Source organism: Fundulus heteroclitus, chromosome 17 (genome assembly GCF_011125445.2).
Source record: "Fundulus heteroclitus isolate FHET01 chromosome 17, MU-UCD_Fhet_4.1, whole genome shotgun sequence".
In the NCBI taxonomy this organism is placed as follows: Eukaryota; Metazoa; Chordata; class Actinopteri; order Cyprinodontiformes; family Fundulidae; genus Fundulus; species Fundulus heteroclitus.
Window position 1 is genome coordinate 23,187,624 of NC_046377.1, and position 26,096 is coordinate 23,213,719.

A 26,096-nucleotide genomic window follows, 5' to 3' on the forward strand; every position below is an offset into this window, starting at 1 on the left:
CCAACATACAACAGTGGTGGGATTTTGGTAAAACACAGATAAAACAGCTCTGCCAGCAGTTCACTCGCGGTGTCACTACAAACTTAACTCGGTCCATGAAAGATCTGGAGACGCAGGTGGTGGAGCTGCAGGCTTTAGCAGACTCTACAGCAAATCGAGGGCTATTAGATTCCCTCAAGTCAAAAAAATCGGCCATAGCCAACCTGTTGGGCGTCTCAGCACAGGGGGCGCTGGTCAGGTCTAGGTTTATGAATATTACACAGATGGACGCCCCATCGCGCTTCTTCTTTGGGCTGGAGCGGAAAAATGGACAAAGGAAAACCATCCATTCTTTACGAACTGGTAGCGGCTCCGAAGTCTCAGACTCATCTGAGATCAGGAAGTGTGCTGCCGAGTTTTATGGAGACCTGTATAAGAGTGAGTGGACCCATGATCCAGATGTGCACAGCAGCTTCCTCAGCGGTCTCCCTCAGGTCAGTGAGGCTGACAACAGCAAGCTGGCAGCAGAGGTGACGCTGCAGGAGCTCCACACTGCCACCATGAGCCTGCAGAGCGGCAGAGCTCCAGGTATGGACGGCCTTCCTGCTGACTTTTACAAGTCTTTCTGGTCTATAATAGGACCAGATTTACTAGAGGTGATCAGTGAAGGCCTAAAGACCGGCAGACTGCCCCTGAGCTGCAGGAGGGCGGCAATAACCCTGCTGCCTAAAAAGGGAGACCTGCAGGAGCTGAAGAACTGGAGGCCGGTCTCATTGCTGTGCACGGATTATAAGATCCTGTCCAAAGCTCTGGCCCTTAGACTAAGGGAGGTGATGGCGTCCATCATCCACCCTGACCAGACCTACTGTGTGCCCGGCAGGCTCATCAGTGACAACGTCACTTTAATTCGAGACATTTTGGAGCTCTCCAGTTCATTGGGCATAGAGGTTGGTCTGATTTCAATAGACCAAGAAAAGGCTTTTGACCGGGTTGAACACCAGTACTTGTGGCAGACTCTCGCTGCTTTTGGGTTCAACCATGGTTTCATAGCCATGGTCCGAGCTCTCTATAGTGACATTGCGAGTGTTCTGAAAATTAACGGTGGGCTGAGTGCACCATTTGGGATCCAGAGAGGGGTAAGGCAGGGCTGCTCTCTCTCTGGGATGCTATATTCGGTAGCCATCGAGCCTCTGCTCCACAAACTTAGAGCTACACTTACAGGTGTGGTTTTCCCCCAGTGTCCCGTGTCTTTTAAACTGTCTGTGTACGCTGATGATCTCGTTGTTTTAGTTAATTCACAACGAGATATTGACATTTTAGCTGACACTGTGAAGGATTTTGGTTTTATCTCATCTGCCAGAGTGAACTGGGGTAAAAGCGAGGCTCTGATGGCGGGAGGGGAGCTGGGGGGCTGGCTCAGGCTGCCCGGTGGCCTACAGTGGAAAAAAGGAGGTTTCAAATATCTTGGAGTCTTTCTGGGGGATGAGAACTACACAAATAAAAACTGGGACCTTGTCCTGGAGCAGGTCAAAGGTCGGCTGGGGAAGTGGAGGTGGCTACTCCCAAAAATGTCCTACAGAGGCCGAACCTTAATAGCCAATAACCTGGTCTCATCTTCCTTGTGGCACCGGCTGGCTTGTGTTGATCCTCCAGTTACTCTCCTGTCAAAAGTTCAGTCAGTTTTAGTTGATTTCATTTGGGACAAGTTGCACTGGGTCCCACAGGGTGTCCTGTTTTTACCTAAAGAGGAGGGGGGGCAGGGCCTGGTCCATCTGGCCAGCAGGGGCGCAGCTTTCCGCCTCCAGTTTATCCAGAGACTACTGACCGGACCAAAGGATACTCTGTGGAGACCCTTGTCCCGCTGCATTCTGCAGGGTTTTAAAGGCCTGGGTCAGGATTTTAATTTGTTTTTAATGAACGTACCGAACATGAGCACATCTACTCTGCCTGCTTTTTATAAAAGTGTTTTTAGAGTGTGGAACCTGCTGAGGAAAGAGAGGAGGGGGCAGGTGGACTCCCTGTACTGGATCCTCCAGGAGCCGGTCCTTTGGGGGACCCGTCTGGACCTTCCCAGTTGGGCAGGTCAGAGTCTGTCTACAAGACTGCAGACTGCGGGGATTGTTACTCTGGGGCAGGTGGTGGCGCTGACTGGACCCCGGATGGACGATCCCTCTGGACTCGCTGCCCGGCTGGGACTGACGTCAGTGAGGGTCACACAGAAACTCACAGAACACTGGAAACAGAGACTCACAGGACACGAACGCCTGCTTCTAAACTCCGCTTCCAATCAAACAGTGACTGATGACCATCCTTTTCCTGCCATTTCCCTGGCACCGGATTTTAAAGACTGCTCTGGGATTTTAATGGAATATACACACCTCGCACCACTGGATGGTACCACAGGAAAAACATTTTACCGAATATTGGTGAAAGCAATTAACCAGAAAAAACTAGACAAGAGACCTGACACGCCATGGAGGAGATATCTGCAGCTGGCTCCTGCAGTCAGACCTGAGTGGAGGTCCTTTTACAAACCTCCACTCTCTAAAAGACATGCAGACATCCATTGGAGAGTCCTCCATGGGGTTATTGCAGTGAACTCTTTTGTGTCCACTATAAACCCAGCAGTAGAAGGCAAGTGTCCCTACTGCGACAAAAGAGAAACCGTGTTTCACTGTTTTTATGAGTGTCTTCGTCTTTTACCCTTGTTTCTGTTTTTACAATCTGTTTTCACCAAATGTGGAGAGGTTTTTACCAAGCAGTTATTTATTCTAGGTTTTAAATACACACGCCAGCACAAGAACAAGTGCCAGCTTTTAAACTTTGTTTTAGGGCAGGCCAAGATGGCGGTGTATTTTAGCCGGAGGAGGAAGGTGGAGGATGGTTTTACTGTTGAACCTGTCACTGTGTGTACAAATATGATGAAGTCCAGACTCCTTATTGATTTTAATTATTACAAAGCAGCAGGAGATCTGGACTCATTCCAGCAGGTTTGGTGTTTTAATCAGGTGTTATGTTGGGTGGAAAACCACACACTGCAGTTTGGAGATGTGCTCATGTGAATTAAGTATTTATTTATTCATTTATTTATTTACTCTGAGGAGTAAGGTTGTATAAATATGTCATGATCAAATGATTGTTTGGAAATGAACGGAAAATAAAGTTGATTTAAAAATCAAAAAAAAAAAAAAAAATCTCTCTCTCTCTCTCTCTCTCTCTCTCTCTCTCTCTCTCTCTATATATATATATATATATATATATATATATATATATATATATATATATATATATATATATATATAGTTTTATTGTGAATCTTTTTTCTTTTCTATCTTCTCAGCAGCATGTCAAATATGCAACATTTTATTGATAAAAGTAGAAAATAATCAATTGTTGTAAATCTGCATAATAGTGTAAAGTTTTCTAACATTTTGAGTTTGATTTTTTTTTTTCTGTTCTGTTGGTCTAGAAAATGTGTCTAGTTTATTCCCGGCAACATAATCGTTTGATAAATTTGTCGATAGAAATCTAATCTGCATCAACACCATTTGTTGGTGGGGTGCCTGATTTGTACCATTATTGTACTGTGCTCAGGGGCCACATGAAACTATTCCAGGGGCCCACGTTTGACACTTCTGGACCAGGACCATCTCTGTTGCCACCAAGGCAACACAGGACTCAAGATGTTTGTATAGAAAAGTCGGCAAAGACGACGCTTCAGTGCAAGAAAAACATAAAGGACAGACAGAAATCCTACAGGAAGGAGACGGATGGACAACAAAAGGCCGATGCATAGTTATTTGCACTAATGCACGTCCTTTGTGATTGTTTGGTACATCTGGAGAAGAAAACTAGAGAGCAACCCTGAATCCTGTGTGATGCCATCAGTGAAGCATCCTATCCTCTGCTCAGTTCTACCCACGAACAAGGTTATGAACAAAGAACAAAACGTCTGTACAAATTCTGGCAGGTAACTTTTGCAAAATATATAATGACATAAAAAGACCTTCGAAATCCACACTTTACGTTTCTTAGCCTGAATGCATTAGACTCAATTGGCATAATTCAGACCTTTCTGCACTCTGGAGAGATTTGCCAGGAAACCATAAAGCATACAGCAAAGACAGACACATTTTCCTGCAAGTAGAAAAAAAAGTTTGAAGCAAAAGAACAGAAAAAATATGATACTAATGAAAACTCTTTAAATGCAAGTTAAACTGAATGCATTCTTGAAGAGTTTAGGAGAGGTGTGATTTGAGCTACTTAGAAAAAATTTAAATATGGAAGCTGTTCATATTCAAAGCGTGTCATCACCACAAAACAGTCGACACATTTGTGAACAACTCAAAAGTTCAAATGCATCTCTAGAAGAAAGTGAGACAAAGTGGTGAGCCCACGAAGTTGGAAAAGTTTAGATACATTTTGTTGATTTATTAAATCTTAATTTTTGCAACGTATTCCAGTGCACTTTTGAACCGTTCTGGGGAGTGGTATCTGAAGCTGCACAATTGAAAACATATATAAATATACGTATATACACACAGGACACGCATATTTGTACGGTGCACATTTCGGTTCCCTGCTTTAGAGTTGACATAAAAATAAAAAAAGTGATTAAAAAAAAACATTTAGATGTGATACCATGTGAATTCCTTGCAATGACAGTCACTAATTGGAAAATGTAGATGGAATCTGATCATAAAATAAAACATTGAATGAATTTAGGTGACTGCACTGCAAAAACGGATCTAAAAATAAGTAAAATGTTCTTAAAGTTAATGTATTTGTCCTTGATTTAAGCAGGTAAATAAGATTATCTGCCAACAGAATGAGTATTTTGACCCCTAATATAAGATAATTAGACATCCTGCACTTGAAATAAGATGATGGAGATAAGTTGTTCCTATTTTAAGTGCAAAAATCTCATTGCATTGGCAAATCATCTTATTTACCTGTTCAAATCACGGACAAATACATTAATTTTAAGAACATTTTACTTATTTCTTGTTCTGTTTTTGCAGTGTGGACCATACAGTTGTAAAGTTGTAGAGCAATAATTGATAAAGAAAAATTATTGAGAAGATGAACAAAAAGAGAAATGTGTTGTGAGATCTAAAGTAGGGGGCCTCTTTTCCTGCTGGAGCCCGGGCCCCTTCTTAACAAAACATCACCCCTGTAGCCAACATTACAACCAGGACTGCGCACACAGAAATTGTTGTGCATGTCAGCGATCTGGTGTGACTTCATCTTTATTTACTGTTACATTTTGGCTCCCAGAAACAGGATGGTCCCTTTCAGCTCCATGCTGCTGGTGTTTGTGTGCAGCCGTGGCGCTCTTCCTCCTTTCTTTTCCTTATCTGACTCGTCTTTTTTCTGCTCTGCCTGATAAAATCGGCCGGTAGCGTCTCTCCACTCAGGACTGCTTGGTCTGAAAAGGGACTCAGAGACAGGCTGTCTCTGTCTCGAACGCTCCGAGGGCGTGTCTTCCTGTTGAATATACCGGTTGTTAAGGAACTTTCTCAACACTCCATAAAGCCTGTTAATGTGTGCGAGCGTTACAACACCATCCGCAGGTAGACTGCTGGCACACAGAGAGGGTTTGTTTAGCTCTGAGGAGGCTGACAGAGTTAAGACTGATTGGATTTTACTGCTGCTCAAAACAACGCACTGTGCCTTAAAGCAGATTTTATTCATTCATTCGTTCATTCATTAGCTTGAACTCATAAATATGTGGTTATATAGACTGTGAGGGCCGGTTTCCAGACAGCAAGTTGTTCATTAAGCCAGAATGAGGCCTCTGTGATTTATAGGTTCTCACATACTGGATTTGAACATAAATATTTACCATTGTGAACAGGATTCATAATGAAAATAACGTTTTTATGAATATATTTAGTGTGAGGAAAATTGTTTTCATACACTGGTTGTATTTTTCCACTTAGAGAACACTGTCTGTTAACAGTGAACAACTTTAGTGATCATCAAACATCCATTTATCCTGAAAAGTGTGGCATGCATTTATATTCATAAATCAAGTGCAACCAATTGCTTTCAGAAATAAGATAATGGTTAAATAACTTATTAATTTAATTACCATATTTTAAGACTATAAGGCACACTTAAAATCCTTAAATGTTCTCAAACATTGATGGTGCGCCTCATAATCCTTTTATATGATTTATGTGGTACAATGCGCTCAAAAATCTGTTAAAATGTGTAAGTATGTCTTTAGTTAGCAATGAAGCCGCTCCGCTCAATGGATATTAGCATTACGGTACCCTGTGTCACTACCTGATAGGACCCCTGAGCTGTCTACCAGACTGCCTGACTGCAATGTCTGAACTGGAAGTGCATTCATGTAAGGCAGCCTGGAGTACGCGCTAATAACAATAAACATGCTAAGTTAATTCAGTATAAAAGTTACGTTTATTTTGGCCTTATGTTAGAAACAGGGCAGTGTAGTCCAGCTACTCTGTCCTCCCACAGAGACTGATAGAGAGCTGTGGACGTGGAGGACGTGGGAAGAATATTTAATGCGCCTTATAATCCAGTGCACCTTGTGGTCTGAAAAATACGGTAAGTTATAACTTTAATTTAGTTATTAGTTTAGTTATTACTTTAGTTTTGTTATAACTTTAGTTATGGTTAACCGACCCCAAGGCTCCCACGCTGGTATTGTTGATGTCATTAACTAATTCTAGGTGCAGCAGTTTGTAATTTACAATTAACACTGTCCAATTTGATCCAATGGTAATCACATTTGTATAAAAATACATTTTAATTTTTTTAATTAAGTAATGATCCCTGAACGTTTTCTATATGTTTCCTTCGGTTTGCACAACGTAAGGTTTTCAGGCAATACTCCCTGAGGGATGCCTAAATATCACTAAGGTGGGGTCATTTAGACTTAGACTTAGACAACTTTATTTGTCATTTTTTATGCACAGAGTGCGTACAGAACCAAATTCCGTTGCATACAGCTTGTAAATTGCAGTAAAATTAATTTACAGTATAAGGTGCAGAAGTGATTTAAAAGTGAAAAATTGAAATGTAGACAATGCAGGAGAAGTCACAGTGTACAGGTGAGTATTTTAAAACCATTTGTATGTGCAGAATTGATTGTGCTAAGGGCATTTGTGCAAGAATACAGCTTGTTAATTAGAGTAGATTTAAAATACTGTATAAGGTGCAGCAGTGATTTAAAGGTAAACAGTTGAAATGAAAATGCAGGAGAAAGTCACAGTATACATTTAGGCATGTAGATTCACTTAAAGTGATTAAATTTATTAAAGACTCACTAAAGATCAGACTGTGCTTAATTTCAGTTACTGCTTGAAGAAGAATCTGTAAATGCATCTGAAAATTTTAGAGTCATTGGGATGTTATCGCATACGGTTGTTTAGTCGTAGCAATGGAAAAGAAAAGTTTGTTTCAGTTACTTGTTGGGTCTTGAGATGTGGTCATAATACGGATACGAAAAAGAAAAATCCAGACGAGAACTTACAATCACCCAATATCTTAAATATTGTCTGTTTATATTCCGAGCCCTGAACTGCCGCCGCAGAGACAATGGCAGCAGTGTTTCACTTGTTTTGATTCCCTTCGTTTGACATGAGGGACAGAATGCTGCTACAATGATGACAACGATGATGGTGGGAGTTTACAAGAAAAACCTGATTACCCTGCTGGGAAAAAGGTTATGTCATATGACCTCATACAGAGTGAATGGGAATCTCTGATTGTTCTGATTTTCACAACTTTCTGAGGACTGAGCTCACTGAGTCATGCGTTTGTGACAATCTGTTATGGGTTAAAAAAGGCCGGTCAAACCTGAATTTAATTAGTCTTGATTTTAATAAAGTCAAATATTAATCAAAAGACGGGTACACACTTTTAAAAACTTTAAATGTTGCTAAAAATATTGAATGTTAAAGAATAAAGTAGATTAAAGCACGAGTTCTTAACCAAACAGACTGTAAAAAATATTTAAATATATAATAAAAAAACATACAATTGTAATCAAATATTTTTAAAAATGGTTAGAGTAAATTATGTATTTCAAAAATATAAAAAAATTATCAAATAAGTAATAAAATCAATCATATAGTACAGAAATGTTAAAATCACAATATTAAATAATGCCATAGAAAAGACACAAGAATCTAAAAATCAAGTAATAGGAAATAATTTAGGAAATTACCAAGATAACCATAAATAATTTTACAACATGGTTAAGATATTGTAATAATATTGTATATGAATACATAAATAAAAAATATTAATTTGGGTAAGTAATGCATATCATCTAAATGTATATTATCGTCATCATAGTAAGAAAAACAAATACTAAAAATTAATGTCATGTTATTTAAAAAAAACTCTAAAGGTCATTTCTCACCACTATTCACCTGTTTTTAATGTTTTGTATATTTTTGACCATAGATTAAGATTTCGACAGCAGTTAAACAGTTAGTGCGCTGAATTTGAATAAAAAGAATAAATCTATGGCATGGAAATGGAACTAGCTTAACACTTGCTGCAAACATGACCGAGTGAAAATAGGTAGGAGGGGAATTACAGCCAGAATAACAAATATTTTTTTTCCTGAGACAGACCAGGAGCATTTAAGAAAATGTTAATAATGTTGTCTAAACAGGTGAGGCAGTGTAGTGGTACATTTATGAGCTACAAAAATGGAAAATGGAGCTTACTGAGCAGCCGACTGCCCGGTTGACCCCGGTTGACAACAGGAAGAAGCTGAGAATATTTACTGTCCTTTGTAATTTATTAGAACAGACTGAATTAAGTAATTGTTAACACATTTACTGGATGCAATAGGAGTTAGCCAGGGCAGTTAGAAGCACACAATTACCTTTTTTGTTATTTTGGGTTAGGGTGGTAAATTGATGAGGATTCAAGCCAAAGTATTGCTGTTCCACTTTATATAGACCAAAACTGGGTTACTTAAATATGAAACGAAGAACTGAAACATATGATATGTCCCCTTTAAATTCCCTTAAACAGTTGCAAGACAAATTTGCCTTATGGTCAGAGAACTTTTAAAGGTATACTTTGCTAGATTATAGTATATGTGGTCATGTTCAGGACAGGACTCCCTGAAACGTTTACCAACTCCCATTAAACTTTTTCTGATTAAGGCTATTGAAGAAAAAACTAAGAAAATACCAAATGCAATCTTGTTTGCAAGTCAATATATTTGAAAATGAAGAGGAGTTGGAGGCAAACAAAATTATGTGCCATATGTAAGAGGTCATAAAATTATAAATAGCCAAAAATGGAAGGAGTTCAAATGGAAAAAAAAAATCAAGAGATAAAACTAAAAACACATTTATCTCAGAAGGAATGTAAACAAATCAATGACCATTTATGTATTTTCTGCAATTGTCCTGCCTTAAAATCTTACTGGCAAAGGTTTCGAGGAGAAATATGAACCAAGTCAAGGTTTAACTTGCTAAATGATTCAAAATATTATATCACAGCATTGAGTGGATTTGTTAAAAAAAGTTCTAATAATAGAAATGTTCATTGCCGGAAAAGAAATTGATAACTGGCTAAATGCACCACCTCACTTTAGATTGGCATAACTTTATTGGCTACTTTCATTTCACATATTGATATATTTATTATTATTATTATCTACATATATTAAAGGTAAGTGATGCAATGTTTTGTAACATTACCCCTATTTTTTTTTATATATATATTACTTGCAGAGTTTATTTTTTTCCTTATTGTTTTTACCTCATTTTGCTGTAATTGCATATTGAGAGGACAAGAAACTCTTGAATAAACATGAGTCATGTTCATGTGGCATTAAAGATAATTAAACATTTAGACAGTAAAGTCTAATATAAAACAAATATGAATTATATTATAATTAACGATTTAAAAAATAGAGGTAATCTATTTGAAAAGTACTGAAAATAAAGTGGAGAAATATGTTCAATGTCATGATAACAAATAAAAAAACACAGATTGATCAGAAAAAACTGTTATCTTACAGAAATTCTGAATAATTTGAACAATATTGTGGAGAAACTGCATAATGGATAAAATAAACCTGTATTTATTTTTTAAAGCTACAACAGTAAGAGACAAGGTTAAAATGTTAAATTAACTTCACCACAAACTAATTAATCCTTCACTTAAATGTAGGCCTTTCTACTGTTCTGATCATTAATTTAACAAAGATTTGATCCTGATTACAAACAAAGCTGACATATTTTTAAAATCTGATATTTTCTGTTTATATATCACGCGGATCCTGAGGCATCTACTAACTTTTATTTATCTTGTTGGTCTCAGTTTGACTAACAGATCCAAGAACTGGACCTTCAGATGTTTTTTGAGGATTAAAAGTTTTGAAGAAGCAGGAGAGAGACGGATGAAAGACGGGTGCATGCATTAGCCTTTTTGTGTGTTTTTTTGCCTTTTGATTGTGTGGCTGCTTGGTGCGGCTTGTCCTTTTTGCGCCTCCTCAGGCTCAAACTGATGGATATCAAACGATTATTCAAATGTCGACGGGCAGCAGAAACACAAACTCTGCAGAAAGAAAGAAAAAAAAAGAGGCGTAGTGTGACAGTGAGGCCTCTCTTTCTGTTTTTTGTCCTCTTTCGTTTCTTCTTTCAGTGTTTTTTGGAGGCGGGTCAGCGGGGGGCCCCCTGGGGCAGCAAAACATGTGGGGGTTTGTTCATCCCCTGGTTAGTCAGACCAGTCTGAAGAAGACAAAGACACCAGAAGACAAACAACAGCCCTGTCAAATCAGTTTCTCTGAAGGAAACCTGAAGCTGCTCAGGTCTGATGGCTCATTTGGTCACAAATCAGTTTTTAAAGTCATGATCTGTTGGTAAAGACATCACCTTTTGTTCCTAATAGACATTACACAGCTGTGTTGCATCAGGTGCACATGATTACAACATCATTAAAGCCTCAGACATTTAGTTTGATGCTCCTGACTGTTGAAGTGAGCGTGAACACCATTGATCCAAAGGTCTTCAGTTCGGCCCGGACTAAAATGTTTTTTTTTTGTGTTTTTTTTTCCAGTGTCCTGTCTGGCAATGTGGCAATAAGAATTGTTGTCTTAATGCCAAAAAGAGTTCATCAGATTTGACTTTCACAAGTGGAGCAGTACTGCTTTTGCCATAGTGCTCCGCTTGATTTATGAATGTGAATAGTTTTATTATAATTCATGTGGGGAATATCTCAAATGATATGGACACTACAATGGGAAAGTAGGAGAGGAAAGGAAGAACAAGAAGAACAAAAGAAAAGGTGAAAGAAAGAGGAGATAAAAGGAAGAGAATAATAAAACAATTATTGAAAAAAACATGTACTTCGTTTAATTGAAAATCTGCAGTTCCTACATTGTCCATGAGGGGCGCTGTGTTTTAATTAGCAGATTAAGCTTCAGGTGTGGAAAATTTATTTTAAATCATTTCTTAATTTTTATCTGTTTGATGTATTTTGTCATGTAGGACAGTGTTTTTAAGTTCCAAAAAATGTGAATAAATGTTTTTCAACATTGTACAATCACTGTGATCAGTTCTTATGCATAATGCACAAGTAAATGTTTAACTGAGTAAAAGTATTGTTAAAATTGCACATACTTTTCTTAAAAACGCTGAGGTTATTCATAATATATTGTGTAAAAGTGAAATTAATTTAATATAAAAATCAACAACAAGTCCACATTTATTAGTTCTATTTAATCTTGCTATGAGTTTACTCGTGTGGCCCTCTTGAGATCAGATTAAGCTGAATGCGGCCCCTAAACCAAAATGAGTTTGACACCCCTGCTGTAAAGGATTTAAAGAGGTCTCGAAATAATTTGAAATCAGCCATCGTACAGAAAATAGTTCAGAACAAATGAAAACATCTCCAGGTCTGAACATCGGAGCAGGTTCACCCTGAAAGCAGACCGCAAGATGCTAAAAGAAGTCTCCAAAAATCCTAAAATGTCATCACAGGACCTACAAGGTTATCGCTGCTGTTGGTGTGAAGGAGGATTTCCAATCAGAAAGAGACGGAAAAGTTTAACTTCCACGAGAGTCGATGGCAGAAGCCTTTGTTCTCTGATGCCGCATTCAGACCGAACGCGATTTTAGCATCAGGGGCGTCTGGTTCACATGCAACATCTATGGTGGAGGCGAGTCTAGGAGCATCGAGAGGTCCTGCGGCGCTTTTCACCTGTCATGGGGCGATGCGTTTTCAGATTTCAAGCGTCTAAGTGTCCGAAGCGGCAGACGCTAGCGTTGAAATATCTGAATCAGAGAGACCCCTCTATGTGACGTAGTGACTTAATTTCCGACGGGACAGAAGGACCAAGAAAAGCTGGGAAGTCGACAATGAAAGACACTAATCGTCGCTCTTTGTGCCCATCCTATCATCTGTGGTAGAAAGCAGCTTGCCTGGAGGAGGATTAGCTAGGAAAAAGGGAACTTAAAAGTAAGTGAAATTTTCATGAAATCAGTGTATTTTTCCTTGATTAGAGCAGGTAAATAAGACTATTTGCCAGTGGAATAAGATATTTGTACTTTAAATAGGAACTATTCGTCTCCATCATCTTATTTCAAGTACAGAATATCTAATTATCTTATTTTAGGGGTAAAAAATACTCATTCTTAGGGCTGTGCATAAAAATCGATATAAAGATTAATATCGATATTTTTAAAAATGATTTAATATCGATATTCTGGCTTTCAATATCGATATACCTCCCAACCTCTAGGGGGCGTTATTACAGCGCAACCATTACAGTTCACAGCGAAGGAGAGCAAGTGAGACGAATTTGTGGAACGGCCGACAGGATTTTAGAAGCTCCTTTGACCCTAAAATCAGATGTTTGGACACATTTTTGGTTTCTGTGACACGTTAAATGCATTGAAGCAAATGCACTTTATTTTCCTGTTAATATGTCTGTGATCAATAAATAGAACATAAACATAATATTTGGCTGATTTTGGTGATTGAATCACTGAGCATTAATTCAAAGTAATAAATATCGATATTGGAATCAAATCAAGCTGAGCTATGTATCGAGAATCGTATCGTATCGTGTGCTGTGTATCGAGAATCGTATCGAATCGGCTCATCCTAGATGATACCCAGCCCTACTCATTCTATTGGCAAATTGTCTTATTTAGTTCCTCAAATCAATAAAAAATACACTCATTTCAAGAATTTTTTACTTACATTTAGTTCCCTTTTTGTAGTGCAGATAAGTCATCAAAAACTTTTACTACGGCAAATATTTCCTTACATTTGAGGAAAAGAACAGGGTATCTCCTCCCAAGGAGCGTCAGACAAGTCTTAACGTAGAAAAAGCAAAACATGAAGGTAAGACTGAAGTTTGCTAAAGATAATGTAGAAAAAGACCAGGTGAGACTAAAGTTATTTAGACACCATGACACAGAACGTGTCCTCCATCAATCCATCCATCATTCATTTGAAGGTAAGGTAAGTTTATTTATGTAGACCTTATATGGCCCTTTTCAGAAACAAAACGATTCAAAGCAATGTGCTGAAGTCCTGGTGACTTTCTTTATCAACTAAAACCCTTAAAGCAAAAAAAAATGTTAAGCATTTTATTATAAATATAAACAGTATGCCACTTTTTTAACAAACTTAAAGCTCATCTTTATTGCTGTGCTGTGCTGCCGTTCCGGTGATTAGTCTTTACACTAATTATAAACAAAGATGCCATTTTATTATCAGATTTCTCTTGTTTACGTGTCACACTGATCCTGAGGCATTTATTAAGGCGACAGATCCAAGTTCTGGACGTTAAGTGAAGTCTGAAGATTTAATGAGGACCGAAGGATGGAGGAAGAGTAGCACAAACCTAAACTCTGCACTGATGAGGGATTTATGTGTTACGTTACATATTATCCGAGTAAAAATGCCCGCTTTTGGCTTACTGTCTGTCTTCGATCTGCACAATCAAACGTGTTTCTGTTTGCTGAAATTATTCTTCACGTATGCAGAAAGCTTTATCACAAAAATCTATTGATCTTTAACTACTCTCCTGTTTCAGCCACCAGTCATTTACGATGGAGAACCACCTCCTGGAGGAACCAGTGGACATTTTCCCAGGTCCAGACAAAAGGTGTCGGACTTAGATGAGCTGATTGTCAACAAAAAGCAAAAAGCAAGGATGAAACCCTGATTTTCTCAAAACCGACATCTCCGTCTCCTCGGTGGAGTCCAACACAACCACAGCAAAATATTCCTGGCTTGAAGTAGTTTTGTCCAAACCCTGACTGTACTTGAACAGCAGAGACAGTTAACTGGACATTTTCACTGACAAATTAAGTAGAAAATGGTATATACAAACATAAATATTTGTCTTTTATTAGCCCCAAATATCCAGAGACTTTTACTCAAAGGCAGGGTTGGTTGTGACCGCTCCTGCAAACGAGATAAATAATGTTTTTGAAGGAAAAGGGACCCCTGTTCTTGTTGAGAGCAGGCTAAATATTATTGTAAATCAAAATCGTTGCTTTACTCAGTAACATTTCAACCATAATTAGAACATCATGCAAGTCCATCCTGGGCGCTCGGAGCACAAACAAACTCGTGCATTGTTTTAATATTTTTTGCTGTTTAGCAAAGAGGGAAGTTCTTCTTCTGTGTTTTTAAGGGGAATTTGATAACTGTTCATGTCAGAGTGGTTCTATTCTGAATAAAGCCAGGTGCATATAAACGCACATTATGATTGGATTAATTGATCGTGTGCCAATATAAAAGGCACAATCTAATTATTTAATCAGAATACATTTTAATCCGATCGTGAAATTTTGCACATGTAAACATAGCTATTGAGTTGCACCAAGGTTGTAACAACCAGTCATTGGTAGGGTTGTAACAATTCATAAATCTACATTGATACATCAATTAAAGTATTAACAATCCAATCACATCAATGCAAAATTAAAATGTCTATCAGTATCATCAATTTTAATGAGCACCTTTAATTTGAAATTCACAAGGGATAAGACTAAAGTGAACAGGTGATCTATTATTATTATTATTATTATTTTAAAATTAGAAGAATGTTGTTTTTGATTTAAATGCATGCTTAGAAATAAAGATGTCAGATCATTTTTGGGTTTTTAATGTGAGTTAATGTCAATGTAAATCATAGTGTTAGATGGGCAGATGGTATCGCATCATATTTATCATCGACAGGAAATGATAAATGATATTCTCGTACAAATGCCCTTTGCACAATTAATTCTGTACATACAAATGTTTTTTTTTTAAATACTCACCTCTACACTGTGACTTCTCCTGCATTGTTTACATTTCAATTGTTTACTTCAAATCACTGCGGCACCTTATACTGTAATTTAATTTTACTGCAATTTACAAGCTGTATGCAACGAAATTCCGTTCTGTACGCACTCTGTGCATACAAAATGACAAATAAAGTTTTCTATGGCTAAGTCTATGTCATAACAGATTTTGTGATATCAGCAATTATCGTATCTTCATCCAAACAAATCAATACAATATCGTATCGTGATACAGCTGGTGATTTACATTAGGGGGTATTTACTTTTTACATAGAGGTAGGGTTAGTTTGGAAAGCTTTTATTTTCTTAATTAATGAAATCGTCGTTTGAAAACTGATTTTTGTTTTAACTCAAGTTATCTTCCTCTAATAATAAATCTGTTTGTTGATATGAAGCGTTAAAATGCAACAGGAAAGCAGGAGGAACCTGCAGGGGAGTGAATACTTTCCCACTGCGCTGTATCATCTCTAAAAAAAAAAAACAGACGACACCATCAGGAAGCCCAAGTTTAAAAAATATTATTCAGTTAAGAACGACAGACCAAGTAAAAGTGATGCAAGGTAAAGTTTGACCTTAGCACGAGTCTTCGGTAAAGAAAATAAACTTTTTCTTGTCTTAAAATCAGGTAAATCCAACTGAGAATGAATAATAACTCAAACTGGTTCTTATCTGATCGCTCCAATAATCAGCGGACTGAACGTTCTGCTTCCAGTGTGACGGATAGTTTACTCAGAGGTGGAGGTTATTTTAGCTGAAAGTTTAAACCCCGAGTATTTAAAAGTCTCTTCTCCATCGCTTTCTCTTGTTTGCTTGACTCTGAAGAAGACGGATCTACCTGTCTGTGATGTCACGTTTGAGCTACCTGTGTGAAGGTGCGATGACCCCAAACATTCACGGCTGCCCGGACTTTTGGGCCCCGAGTGTGGAAAAACAAGAACCAAAAAAAAAAAGGAGGTACTTATAGCCGTGGCTAAATGGTCTGAGCTCAGGAAGTGCGACATGGTTGCCAGAGGGGGTGTGGCAGCAGAATCCTTCATACGCACATGGGTTCATTCATCACGGCGAGGCTAAATGCATTCCTGTCAGTCAGAGGGAGAAAGGAGACTTACAGGCCCATTCACGCTTCAGGCGGCGCTGCTTAGGCATGCAGCTAGAGCACACACACATAAAGGCGCTGACAGATGGCAGCATTCACACTGATGGCGGTCAGACAGGCCGAGGGCTGGAGGTTGTTAACCGTGATGTCTGATATCAGTTACTTTTTACTGAGAAGGTTGTAAAAGTTTGAGTTAAGACACAAAAATCTCGGCTCCCCTCCAGCTGGTTTGGTTTCTGGCGGAGAAGCAGCTGAAGGAAACCGGCCGACTTTTCTAACCGATAGAGTCGTGATCAGAGGTTTTCAGCTGTGACGCTTTGTTTTAAAAACCATGCAGATTTACACGTTTCAGGTCAATAAAACAGACCACTTTTATACACAGAAAATTGATTATTTAATTTATTAAAAGGAGAAAAAAAACCCTGAAAACTACCAGCCTGTGCAGGAAAACTTGTCTTGACTGTTAAATCATGAATTAAGTGTGATTAATCAACATTTTTTTTGGCAGGCTTGATTCCTGCCAGACCTGCTGAATCCAGAAAGCTCTTAAAAAAGGAACTATCTGACTACAAGAAAGATCTCAGAACGGTCAGGTTGCAGGATGTTTGGGGCAACGTGGATTCTGTCAAGTTTCAGGAAACCCTGAGAGAAAATGCAATGCTGTTCGTAAAGAAAGCTGAATGTTGGGCATCAATGGACCTTCAAACGGGACATTGATTCAAAGCAAACCTGGAGAAATGCACCAAGGCTTGGTTTCAGAAGAACTTCTGGAAGATCTTAGCATGACCATCAAAGAGGCTTGACTTAAAATCTGCTAAAGATCTCTGGAGGCCATTGGCCATGTAGACCGACTGAGATTCCCCAGGAACGCTGCTGTCTGAACATGGATCCTGTTTGCAGGAACAAAACAACAAAACTGGACCCTACAAAGCATTAAAATGCTTGCCAAGAACAGGTCCACTAATTTGAAACTCCAGTACCCATCAAAGGTGAAGTTTTCTATTTAATTTGGAGAAACATGTGCTATTACTCGCACTGAGCCATAAAAAATTGTTCTTCTTTGATTTTTTCTTATTGCAAACAGCTGCTAGTTTGTTCATTTTGCCAATAAACCTAATCTGCATGAATACCTTTTAGTAGAAACTTTATAAGCCGAGAACAACTTCAGAAATGTTGTATATTACTATTTCTGACCATTTTACACCAGCTTCAGTTTTACTCATGTAAATACTGACTACCAGCAAAGAGTAAATTTAAAAGTCTAATGTATTCTGCAAAAACATGCATTCTTCCGTCTCTTGGACAACTGTACGCCTGGTTGGAAGGCATAGCTTAAAAATTGAGCTCTCAAAGGAACTCCTTGATGTTTTTGTTGCATTCAGTTCCTGATTGCAGCTCTAATAAAGCCCCAAAAAGCCTTTGATCGACTGTCGGTGCGTGTTTTTTGTGCGTCCATCTGCCCTTCGTAGACAAACCCAGAGGAGCGCACACACACACACACACACACACACAGGGCTGTGCTGAATAGAAGTGAGTTTTCTTTAATGAGAGTGAAATTTAAATCCAAGACATTGTCCGGCTTTCGAGCCGCAGCCAAGAAAAGCAGGTTTCCCTTCTTCCTCACAAACAGACCACTCAATGACGTAATGCTTCACCGGACCCGAGACATGTGTTGTATCAAAGCCAGTCACCTGCTGGGAGGCGAAATACATTTCAATTAATTTTATTGTGGTGCCTTTACAAGAACTTAGCACTTGAGTAGAAACAATAAAAGTTCACTACAGTTGTTAAACGAGCGCAGCAAAACCTGGAAGCTCTTTCGGAACCTCAGAGATCCCATGGAGACATCTGACACCTCTGAAGCCGCTTTCAGGAAACCCTAACCCCAACACTTAAAGATCGCTCAGGTCCTCAGACATCTTTTAGAACCGCTGAAACTTATTTACGCTAGTTTAACCCCATTCACCCCCCACAATTTCCCTGAATGGAACGTTTATTTAGCACCTAGAAGTTTTTTGGAAACTCTTGGCAACAATCAGAGCTCTTAAAAAAAAAAATCCTGGAAACTTTCCAAAACCCCAGGAGACAAAACAAAGTTGCTCTCAGACTCGTTCTCCCTGAGGTATTCACCTAGAACTGGTGAGACAGGAACTTTGTTGGCGTGCCAGAAACATTTATGAACCTTATAATTTCTTTATGCATTCAGATTTCTGTAATGAAATTTTAATGAGAAACGTTGAAGATAGACACAAAACGCACTGCATGACCAACTAAAAGTCTTTTAATGCTGAGGTAAGTAGTTGAAAGGCTGCTTAAGGTTCCATGAAAAGCTTAGAAAATCAAACTCGGGTTGTACTGATATAAAAATCAGGACTGTTATTGATATCCGATATTAATATTGGCCAGTAATCGATATTAACCGAAATTCTATCGATATTATTGAAATATCTGCAATATTGTATATGTTATGTAGGGCTGCACGATATTATTAAAAGTTGCAGTATGCGATAATATTGGAAATGTTGCGATAACGATATAGCTTGCGATAAATAAAGAAAATATGTAATTGTTAAAGTGTAACTCTTCCCCAAACTAGAGCCATACTCTGCTAGTATTTGAAAAATGTGCCTAAAGGAGGCGGTGGAGCAGGGAACATGTAGGGGGTGTGGGCTGGGCAACTACAACAAGGTAAATAAATGCTAAAAAAAACTGAATGCTACGCTAATAAATTGAGAACCTGAATATCAATAGAAAGATTGCAAAGCTCACTATTCCAACTCCAACTCACTATGGAGGCGTACGAGACAGAGTTGATTTTATACTCCGCAGCGGCAGAGCTGCTGGCGGCAGTTTTTTCTGGGTGACGTTAAAATATTCTTGGAACATTCAAAATTCAAATGCTGTACACTCGTTCAACATGAGGAGGACACAAACAGACAGTTTCAGACACAAAAGCAGGATTTCAACAAGTAGTAAATTGTGAAAATAACGACCAGTGACATGTCGGCAGCACTATAACACATCCATGTGTGCAGTTTATTAGCAAAAAACAAATTTGGTGGTGATTTATGCTTTAATAACTTTGTGCTTTAGGATCACAGCAAAACATAGCTCCCTGACAATAAGTTGTCTATTCAGCTACTAAAAAACAATAATTTCCATATCAAATATGAGGTTTTAATAAAAAGGTTCCCTGCCTCCGACTTTTGATGTTTTGGCAATGAAAGAACTTTTATTTTATCACTTTAGCACCTCTTTACCTTCTTAAACATTTTATGTTGCATTAAACAACAAATGTCAAACATAGGGTACTGAGAGCCTGAATGCCCCAATAAACCCCAATAAACAAGCATTTTGAACTAAAAACACATTTACTTCACATTTTAAATGCACTGGAAATGGCAAACGTGAAAAAAACTACACACACAAACCTCTCTCTCTCTCTCTCTATATATATATATATATATATATATATATATATATATACACACACACACATATATATATATATATACACACACACACATATATATATATATACACACATATATATATATATATATATATATATATATATATATATACACACACATATATATATATATACACACATATATATATATATATATATATATATATATATATACACACACATATATACACACACACACACATATATACACACACACACACATATACACACACACACACATATACACACACACACATATACACACACACACATATATATATATATATATATATATATATATATATATATATATATATATATATATATATATATATATATTTATTGATTAATCTGTTGACTATTGTTTTGATTAAAGGATTAATAATCGGATAGCAAACGTTGCTTAATAGGAGATTTTTAAGTTTACAACAGGGGAAGCTAAAATTGTGGAACTTGAGGAGTTCTGGGTAGAAAATATTTACAGACAAATATGTTTTTCCATCTTAAAAGCAGAATGTATATAATTTTGTACTGTTTTGGCTTAATTGCTGCTCTGAGTGGGTTGTTCTTTCAGTAAATGGCCTGTTTTAGAGTCTGTTTACTCAAGTCAACAATTATTCAAAATTAAAATAGCCGACTATAATTTCAGTAATTGATTAATCATGATTAATCCGATTATTTCATCCCTACTTAAAACCTTTAAAAACAAAGAAGTCAAAATAATGTATCTAGAAGAGCCTGAATGCACCCAATGTTCTTTAAGAACCTCTCAATGTAACATTCATCCGAAAAAAAAAAGTCAAGAACATCTCCGATTAAGAACGCCTCTTAAAACAAACATAAACCACGCCTAGAAAAATAGAACATCTTAATGGGCAGAACAAACATTTTGAAAAACATACCGAAATGTTTCACAAAACAACTTAAGACTTCAAGAAGGTGCCAATGGGTTTAAGCATCAAAAGATAAAAAAAAAAAAAACACTAAAACCTTCCCAAATATATAAAATTTCCTCTGGTAAAAATCTAACCACCCTAATTTACCTGAAACCTTTTGGTATGTGGCTCCCTGCGGTTTATTTAAGGTGGGTCCTAAACATCCAAAGCATCTTTTTGTCTATTGAAAGTGTTTAATTCTTTATTTCTGATTCAAATACTGACTTAAATTTTGATTTTGTGTGTGATGATATCAAGGTTTACTGGTAAATGTGTTTTTTCCAATTCTATCTTAAAGATAATAATCACATTACGGTATGCGAATATGTCCAGTGGATCTGAAGACTCTAAAGGCTTGGAAACTATTATCACAAATCTACCGAAATTCGTGAGCAAATATTTAAACCACTTCAAGAGCAACAAAAACTTCACAAGTTCTTTAGATGTAATGAACCTTTTCAATTAAACTCAACTTCTGTTCCTTGGTGTTTATTCTCTGAAATTATCTGTACAGACACTTAAACCTTTGAACTTTGTATGGGTGCCAGAAACAATTTGAAGTACATCTGAAACTCATTTAGGCCATTAAACTGGAAAAACTAGATCAAACCTTTATCTCCTACAAGGGCAGGGCGATATGGCTTAAAAATAAAATCTCTGATTTTATTATACCAAATCCGATTAATCGATTGTTCCCCTCCTTTTCGTTTCACAAAAAGAAATTATTTTAAAATTTTGATTTTATGTCCAGCATTTGGTCTGGGAGTTAAACCTGAATTCAAAGTGCAACTAAATCCAAGCTGTGAAACATGCTTGTAAAACAAGATGGCCGCCCTTCCAATGTAAACAATGAAGACATAACTAAATGTTTGCTGTTAGTGGTTTTAAACAATGAGCCGAGACCAGGCTTCAAACTTCAAACTAACTTAAAAAAAAAATAAGTAAACGAGTAAACTAAAGTGTTTCGTCTCATGGTAAAAATAAGTTTCCTTTTTACATTATTTTGATTATATATTTTCCTAAACATATATTCAGCCTTGCTGCAGTTCTCTTCATGAAAGACCAATGAGTGCATTAGCAAAATAAAATCTCGATTTTCCAAAAATTAGATCTTAAAACATTGTAAATTCGTATTAATCAATAAAATCAATTTATCCTACTCCCACCCTTTAGAAATCCTCAAGTGCTGGAATAACCTCCTAAAAGAGGACTAAAGCACTCTAGAAGAAATGCTAGAACATCCTGGTGTATGTCTCACATTTATTTTAGCTTCAGGAAGATCTCAACATTTTGAAGCACGTAAAATTAATATTTAACTATTTTTGGAACACGTTTGTTTTCAAGGAAGACACCTGAACATTTCCAGAAGAGTTCCCAGACTCTGTGGAAAGTGTCTCTTCACTGGGTCCTCTTAGGAGATCTTGAAGCCACAAACATCTCCAAGAACATCTAAATGTGGATGGCACTCTGGACCAGTTCTCGGTTCTGTTCTGAACCCAAAGTGGCTCTACTCAAAATGTTCGGACCACGGCATTGAGATGAAATATGTCCCGAGGACATCAGGGCATGAGGATATTCAAGTGACGGCAAACCAGAACCACTAGAAGCTCAGACGCTACACCAATTAGGCAAAACATTATGACCACCGACAAACGAAGTGAACGACACTGGTTGTCAAGTTTTTGCCCTAAAAGTTGATTTTAGAAGCAGAGAATAGGAAAGTGTAAGGATTTAACAGAGTTTGATGTAAACCACACTGCAAAAACAGACTAAACTAAACTAAAAATAAGTAAAATTTTCTTGAAATGAGTGTATTTGTCCTTTATTTGAGCAGCTAAATAAGATTATCTGCCAATGGAATAAGATGTTTGCACTTGAAATAAGAACAACTCATCTCCATCAACTTATTTCAAGTGCATATTATCTAATTATCTTATTTTAGGGGTAAAATTACTCTTCCCATTGGCAGAGAATCTTATTTAGCTGCTCAAATAAAGTACAAATACACATATTTTTAGTTCTGTTTTTGCAGTGCAAACTGTGATGATTAGACAACTGGGTCAAGCCATCTAAACTTTATCTGAAAAACAGAAGTCCTATCTGGACCTGCGGCTCCAAGTTGAACTGGATAATCCAGAGAAAATATAAACTGAAGAAGAAACTTTGCCATAAATGATATTTCCTTCTAATGCGAGTCCGTTTATGTTCTTTACTCAGAATTTCTCGTTGGGAATCAACCCCACATAAACCTAAAGTTGGACCACAGGTAATAACTAACGAAGAAGCCAGATTAACGGATCCTGAAATGAAAATAAGTCCAACCCAGCCGGCATAAAAAAGGGCACGACAAAAGTGTCTTTGTACTTGGGGAGAACACTTCCATGTTCAAAATGAAAAGGAAAACAAGGGAAACAGTTATAGTTTTTAGCCAGAAAAGTAGAAATATTTAGATGCAAGTTTTAAAGAATTACATGTTTCCCTACTGTAATGTGGCATATATACTCTGCAATTACAACTTGTTACAGGAAAGAAATGTAAGATCCTTCTCCTGACTGGTACCTTCGTACTGAGTCTGTTTCGGTTCTTTGTGAACTCTTTGCACTTTTCGGCTCTAAGTGAAAGTTGCAAAGAAAACTGACGACAGATACGGAACCAAAAGGTAACAAAACGAAACCTTTCAGCTTCAGCTGGTCTCATTTTTCGGTTTGATGCTCGGGAATATTCTGAAATCTTTGCACCTCCTACCCTAAGCATTGCTCATGCAGGAAGACAATGCACCCGCCCACAAATTACAGATGGTTCAGGGATAGTTGGAGGAGTGGACCAGGTTCTCCAGTTCTCCGTGCAACTGAGCATCTGTGACCATGAAGACCTGCAGGACTTAAAGACCCACTGTAAACATCCTGGTACCGTGTCACCACCTGCAGCGCACCTCCAGTGGAGTCCATGTCCCAGGTGGACAGGAGGACACAATGTTACGCCTGGTCATAGGATCTGAAGAGCTCCGAGAGGAAATTAGAAAATATTTTCTAGGAACCCGAAAGAGAGTTTTTCTAGAAATAAACCATAACATACCTTTGAATATTTGACTATTTTTGGAAATGTTTTTTTCCAAGGAAGACACCTGAACATTTCCAGACTTCGTGGAAAGTGTCTCTTCACTGGGTCATCTTAGGGCAGGGGTGTAAAACTCATTTCTATATGGGGCCACTTTGGCGTCATGAAGTCATTTAAAGAGCCGGTTGCACGTGTTTAGACGATACTTTTGATTCCATAATTTCATTCCAGTTCACATAGAAGTATAAAAAAAATGCACAGTAACATGAAAGTAGCACCCTTAGGCCCAGTTTATACAGTTTATCTGCAAAAAAGGTTGATATTGGAGTGAGCTACACTTTGAGGAGGCACCGTTTTAGCCACTTTATACACTTTAAAAGGATATATGCCTCTACTTTATGACATGATATGCCTTTTTTTTGGCTCTTGATGGCCGGATAATTTACCTTGACGGGCCGGATTCGGCCCGCGGGCCTTGAGTTTGACACCTGTGCCTTAGGGGGTCTTGAAGCCACAAGTTGTGCTTAAACACACAAACATCTCCAAGAACATCTAATCGTGGATGGCACTCTGGACCAGTTCTCGGTTCTGTTCTGAACCCATAGTGCAGGGATGTCAAACTCATTTCTATATTGGGCCACTTTGGCATCGAGAAGTCATTAAAAGGGCCGGTTACACCTGCATATATGACACTTTTGATTTCATAATTTCATTCCAGTTCACATAAAATGTAAAAACTTCACAGTAACATAAAATTAGCATAGTTCAACGATTTATCTGCAAAAATGTTGATATTGGGGAGAGTTAATCTTTAAGCTCTAATCGTTCTGCATCACTTTTTCTCTTTTTGGACATTTCTGGGTTGTTTTCATGTGTAGTGGGAAAACAGTGGCAGGATGCCCCTACTTTATGACATTATATCCCTTTTTTGGCTCTTGAGGGCCAGATAAATTGCCTTAAGGGGCCGGATTCGGGCCACGCAGCCTTGAGTTTGACACCTGTACCATAGTGTCTCTACTCAAAATGTTCGGACCACGGCATTGAGATGAAATATGTCCTGAGAGGACATCAGGACATGAGGAGTGAGTGACGGCAAACCAGAACCACTAGAAGCTCAGACGCTACACCAGTTAGGCAAAACATTATGACCACTGACAAACGAAGTGAACAACAACATTTTGCCCTAAAAGTTGATTTTAGAAGCAGAGAATAGGAAAGTGTAAGGATTTGAGAGAGTTTTACATGAACCAAACTGTGATAATTAGAGGATTAGAATCCTATCTGGACCTGGCTCCAAGTTGAACTGGATAATCCAGAGAAAAATACTGTAGGCTGAAGAAGAAACTTTGCCATAAATAATAAATAATATCCATCAGGACGATGGACGATGGACACACTTCATATTCAAGTGCTGGCAAAGGAAATCTGGAAATATCTTCCAGGAACCCGAAAGAATTTGGACCCAGAACCTTCTCACAGAAACAAAATGACACATCAGGTGTTTTCAGGTTCATCCAATAACCTCTCAGATTAATTAACTTTTTTTTTTTTTTTGCCGCCAACTCCACACCTGACATGCGCAGACACACGCAGACAGGTGCTCTGATTCCCACCGCAGCGCAACATGTGCGCACTCCCCACACAGCAACCTGGGTCTGCTCCCCCACGCACACGGCAACAGGTTGCCCCGTTTAGCAACTTACAGGTAGGACGTGAACACGCTCAGGTTGCCCGGCACCTCCCGGAGCCCCAGGTCCGAGCAGTCCACCCGGTGCAGCAGCCCGTCCCCCTCGCAGCGGCAGCGGTCCGGGCAGGTGGGCTGTCCCGCTGTTATGGAGCTCTCCTCCCGGCCGAGCGCGGAGCTGCTCACCGCCGCTTTCTGGATCCTCGCCCCGGCCTCGGAGCTCCTCAGCCCGGCCGAGAGGACCGCGAGCGCAGCCAGCAAAGTCCCAAACCCCCGCATGTCCCGCACGGGCTCTCCACGGATGGGAGGGGGGGTAGGGGGGGAGGTGGTGGGGGGGAAAGTTTCCTGTCTGGCTGCAGCGCAGAGAGACAGGAGGAGAAAAGTTGCAGCTTCAGATGCTTTTAGTTCCTGCAGCTTGGTGCGCTTCCAGGCTGGACGCGTGGATCTGCAGAGTGCGTGGGTCCCTCCACGCAGCAGAGCGGCGTGAAAACCCCGTCCACTTATATACAGCCTGCCCCCCTGGAGGAGGAGGGGGGGGGGGGGGGGGGCACTCCACAGC

At 38.5% G+C, this 26,096-nt stretch overlaps 1 protein-coding gene across 1 annotated transcript in view; it reads right to left on the reverse strand.

Annotated features, from left to right (window-relative positions):
- LOC105930323 (leucine-rich repeat-containing G-protein coupled receptor 5A) overlaps positions 1 to 25,883 on the reverse strand; it is a 67,124-nt gene extending 41,241 nt beyond the window's left edge. Inside the window, exon 1 of the mRNA XM_012868477.3 lies at positions 25,557 to 25,883. Coding sequence (XP_012723931.2) covers positions 25,557 to 25,816 — 260 coding nt within the window. The 5' untranslated portion in view covers positions 25,817 to 25,883. The remainder of the gene's footprint in view (positions 1 to 25,556) is intronic.
- Between the last annotated feature and the right edge of the window lie 213 nt (positions 25,884 to 26,096).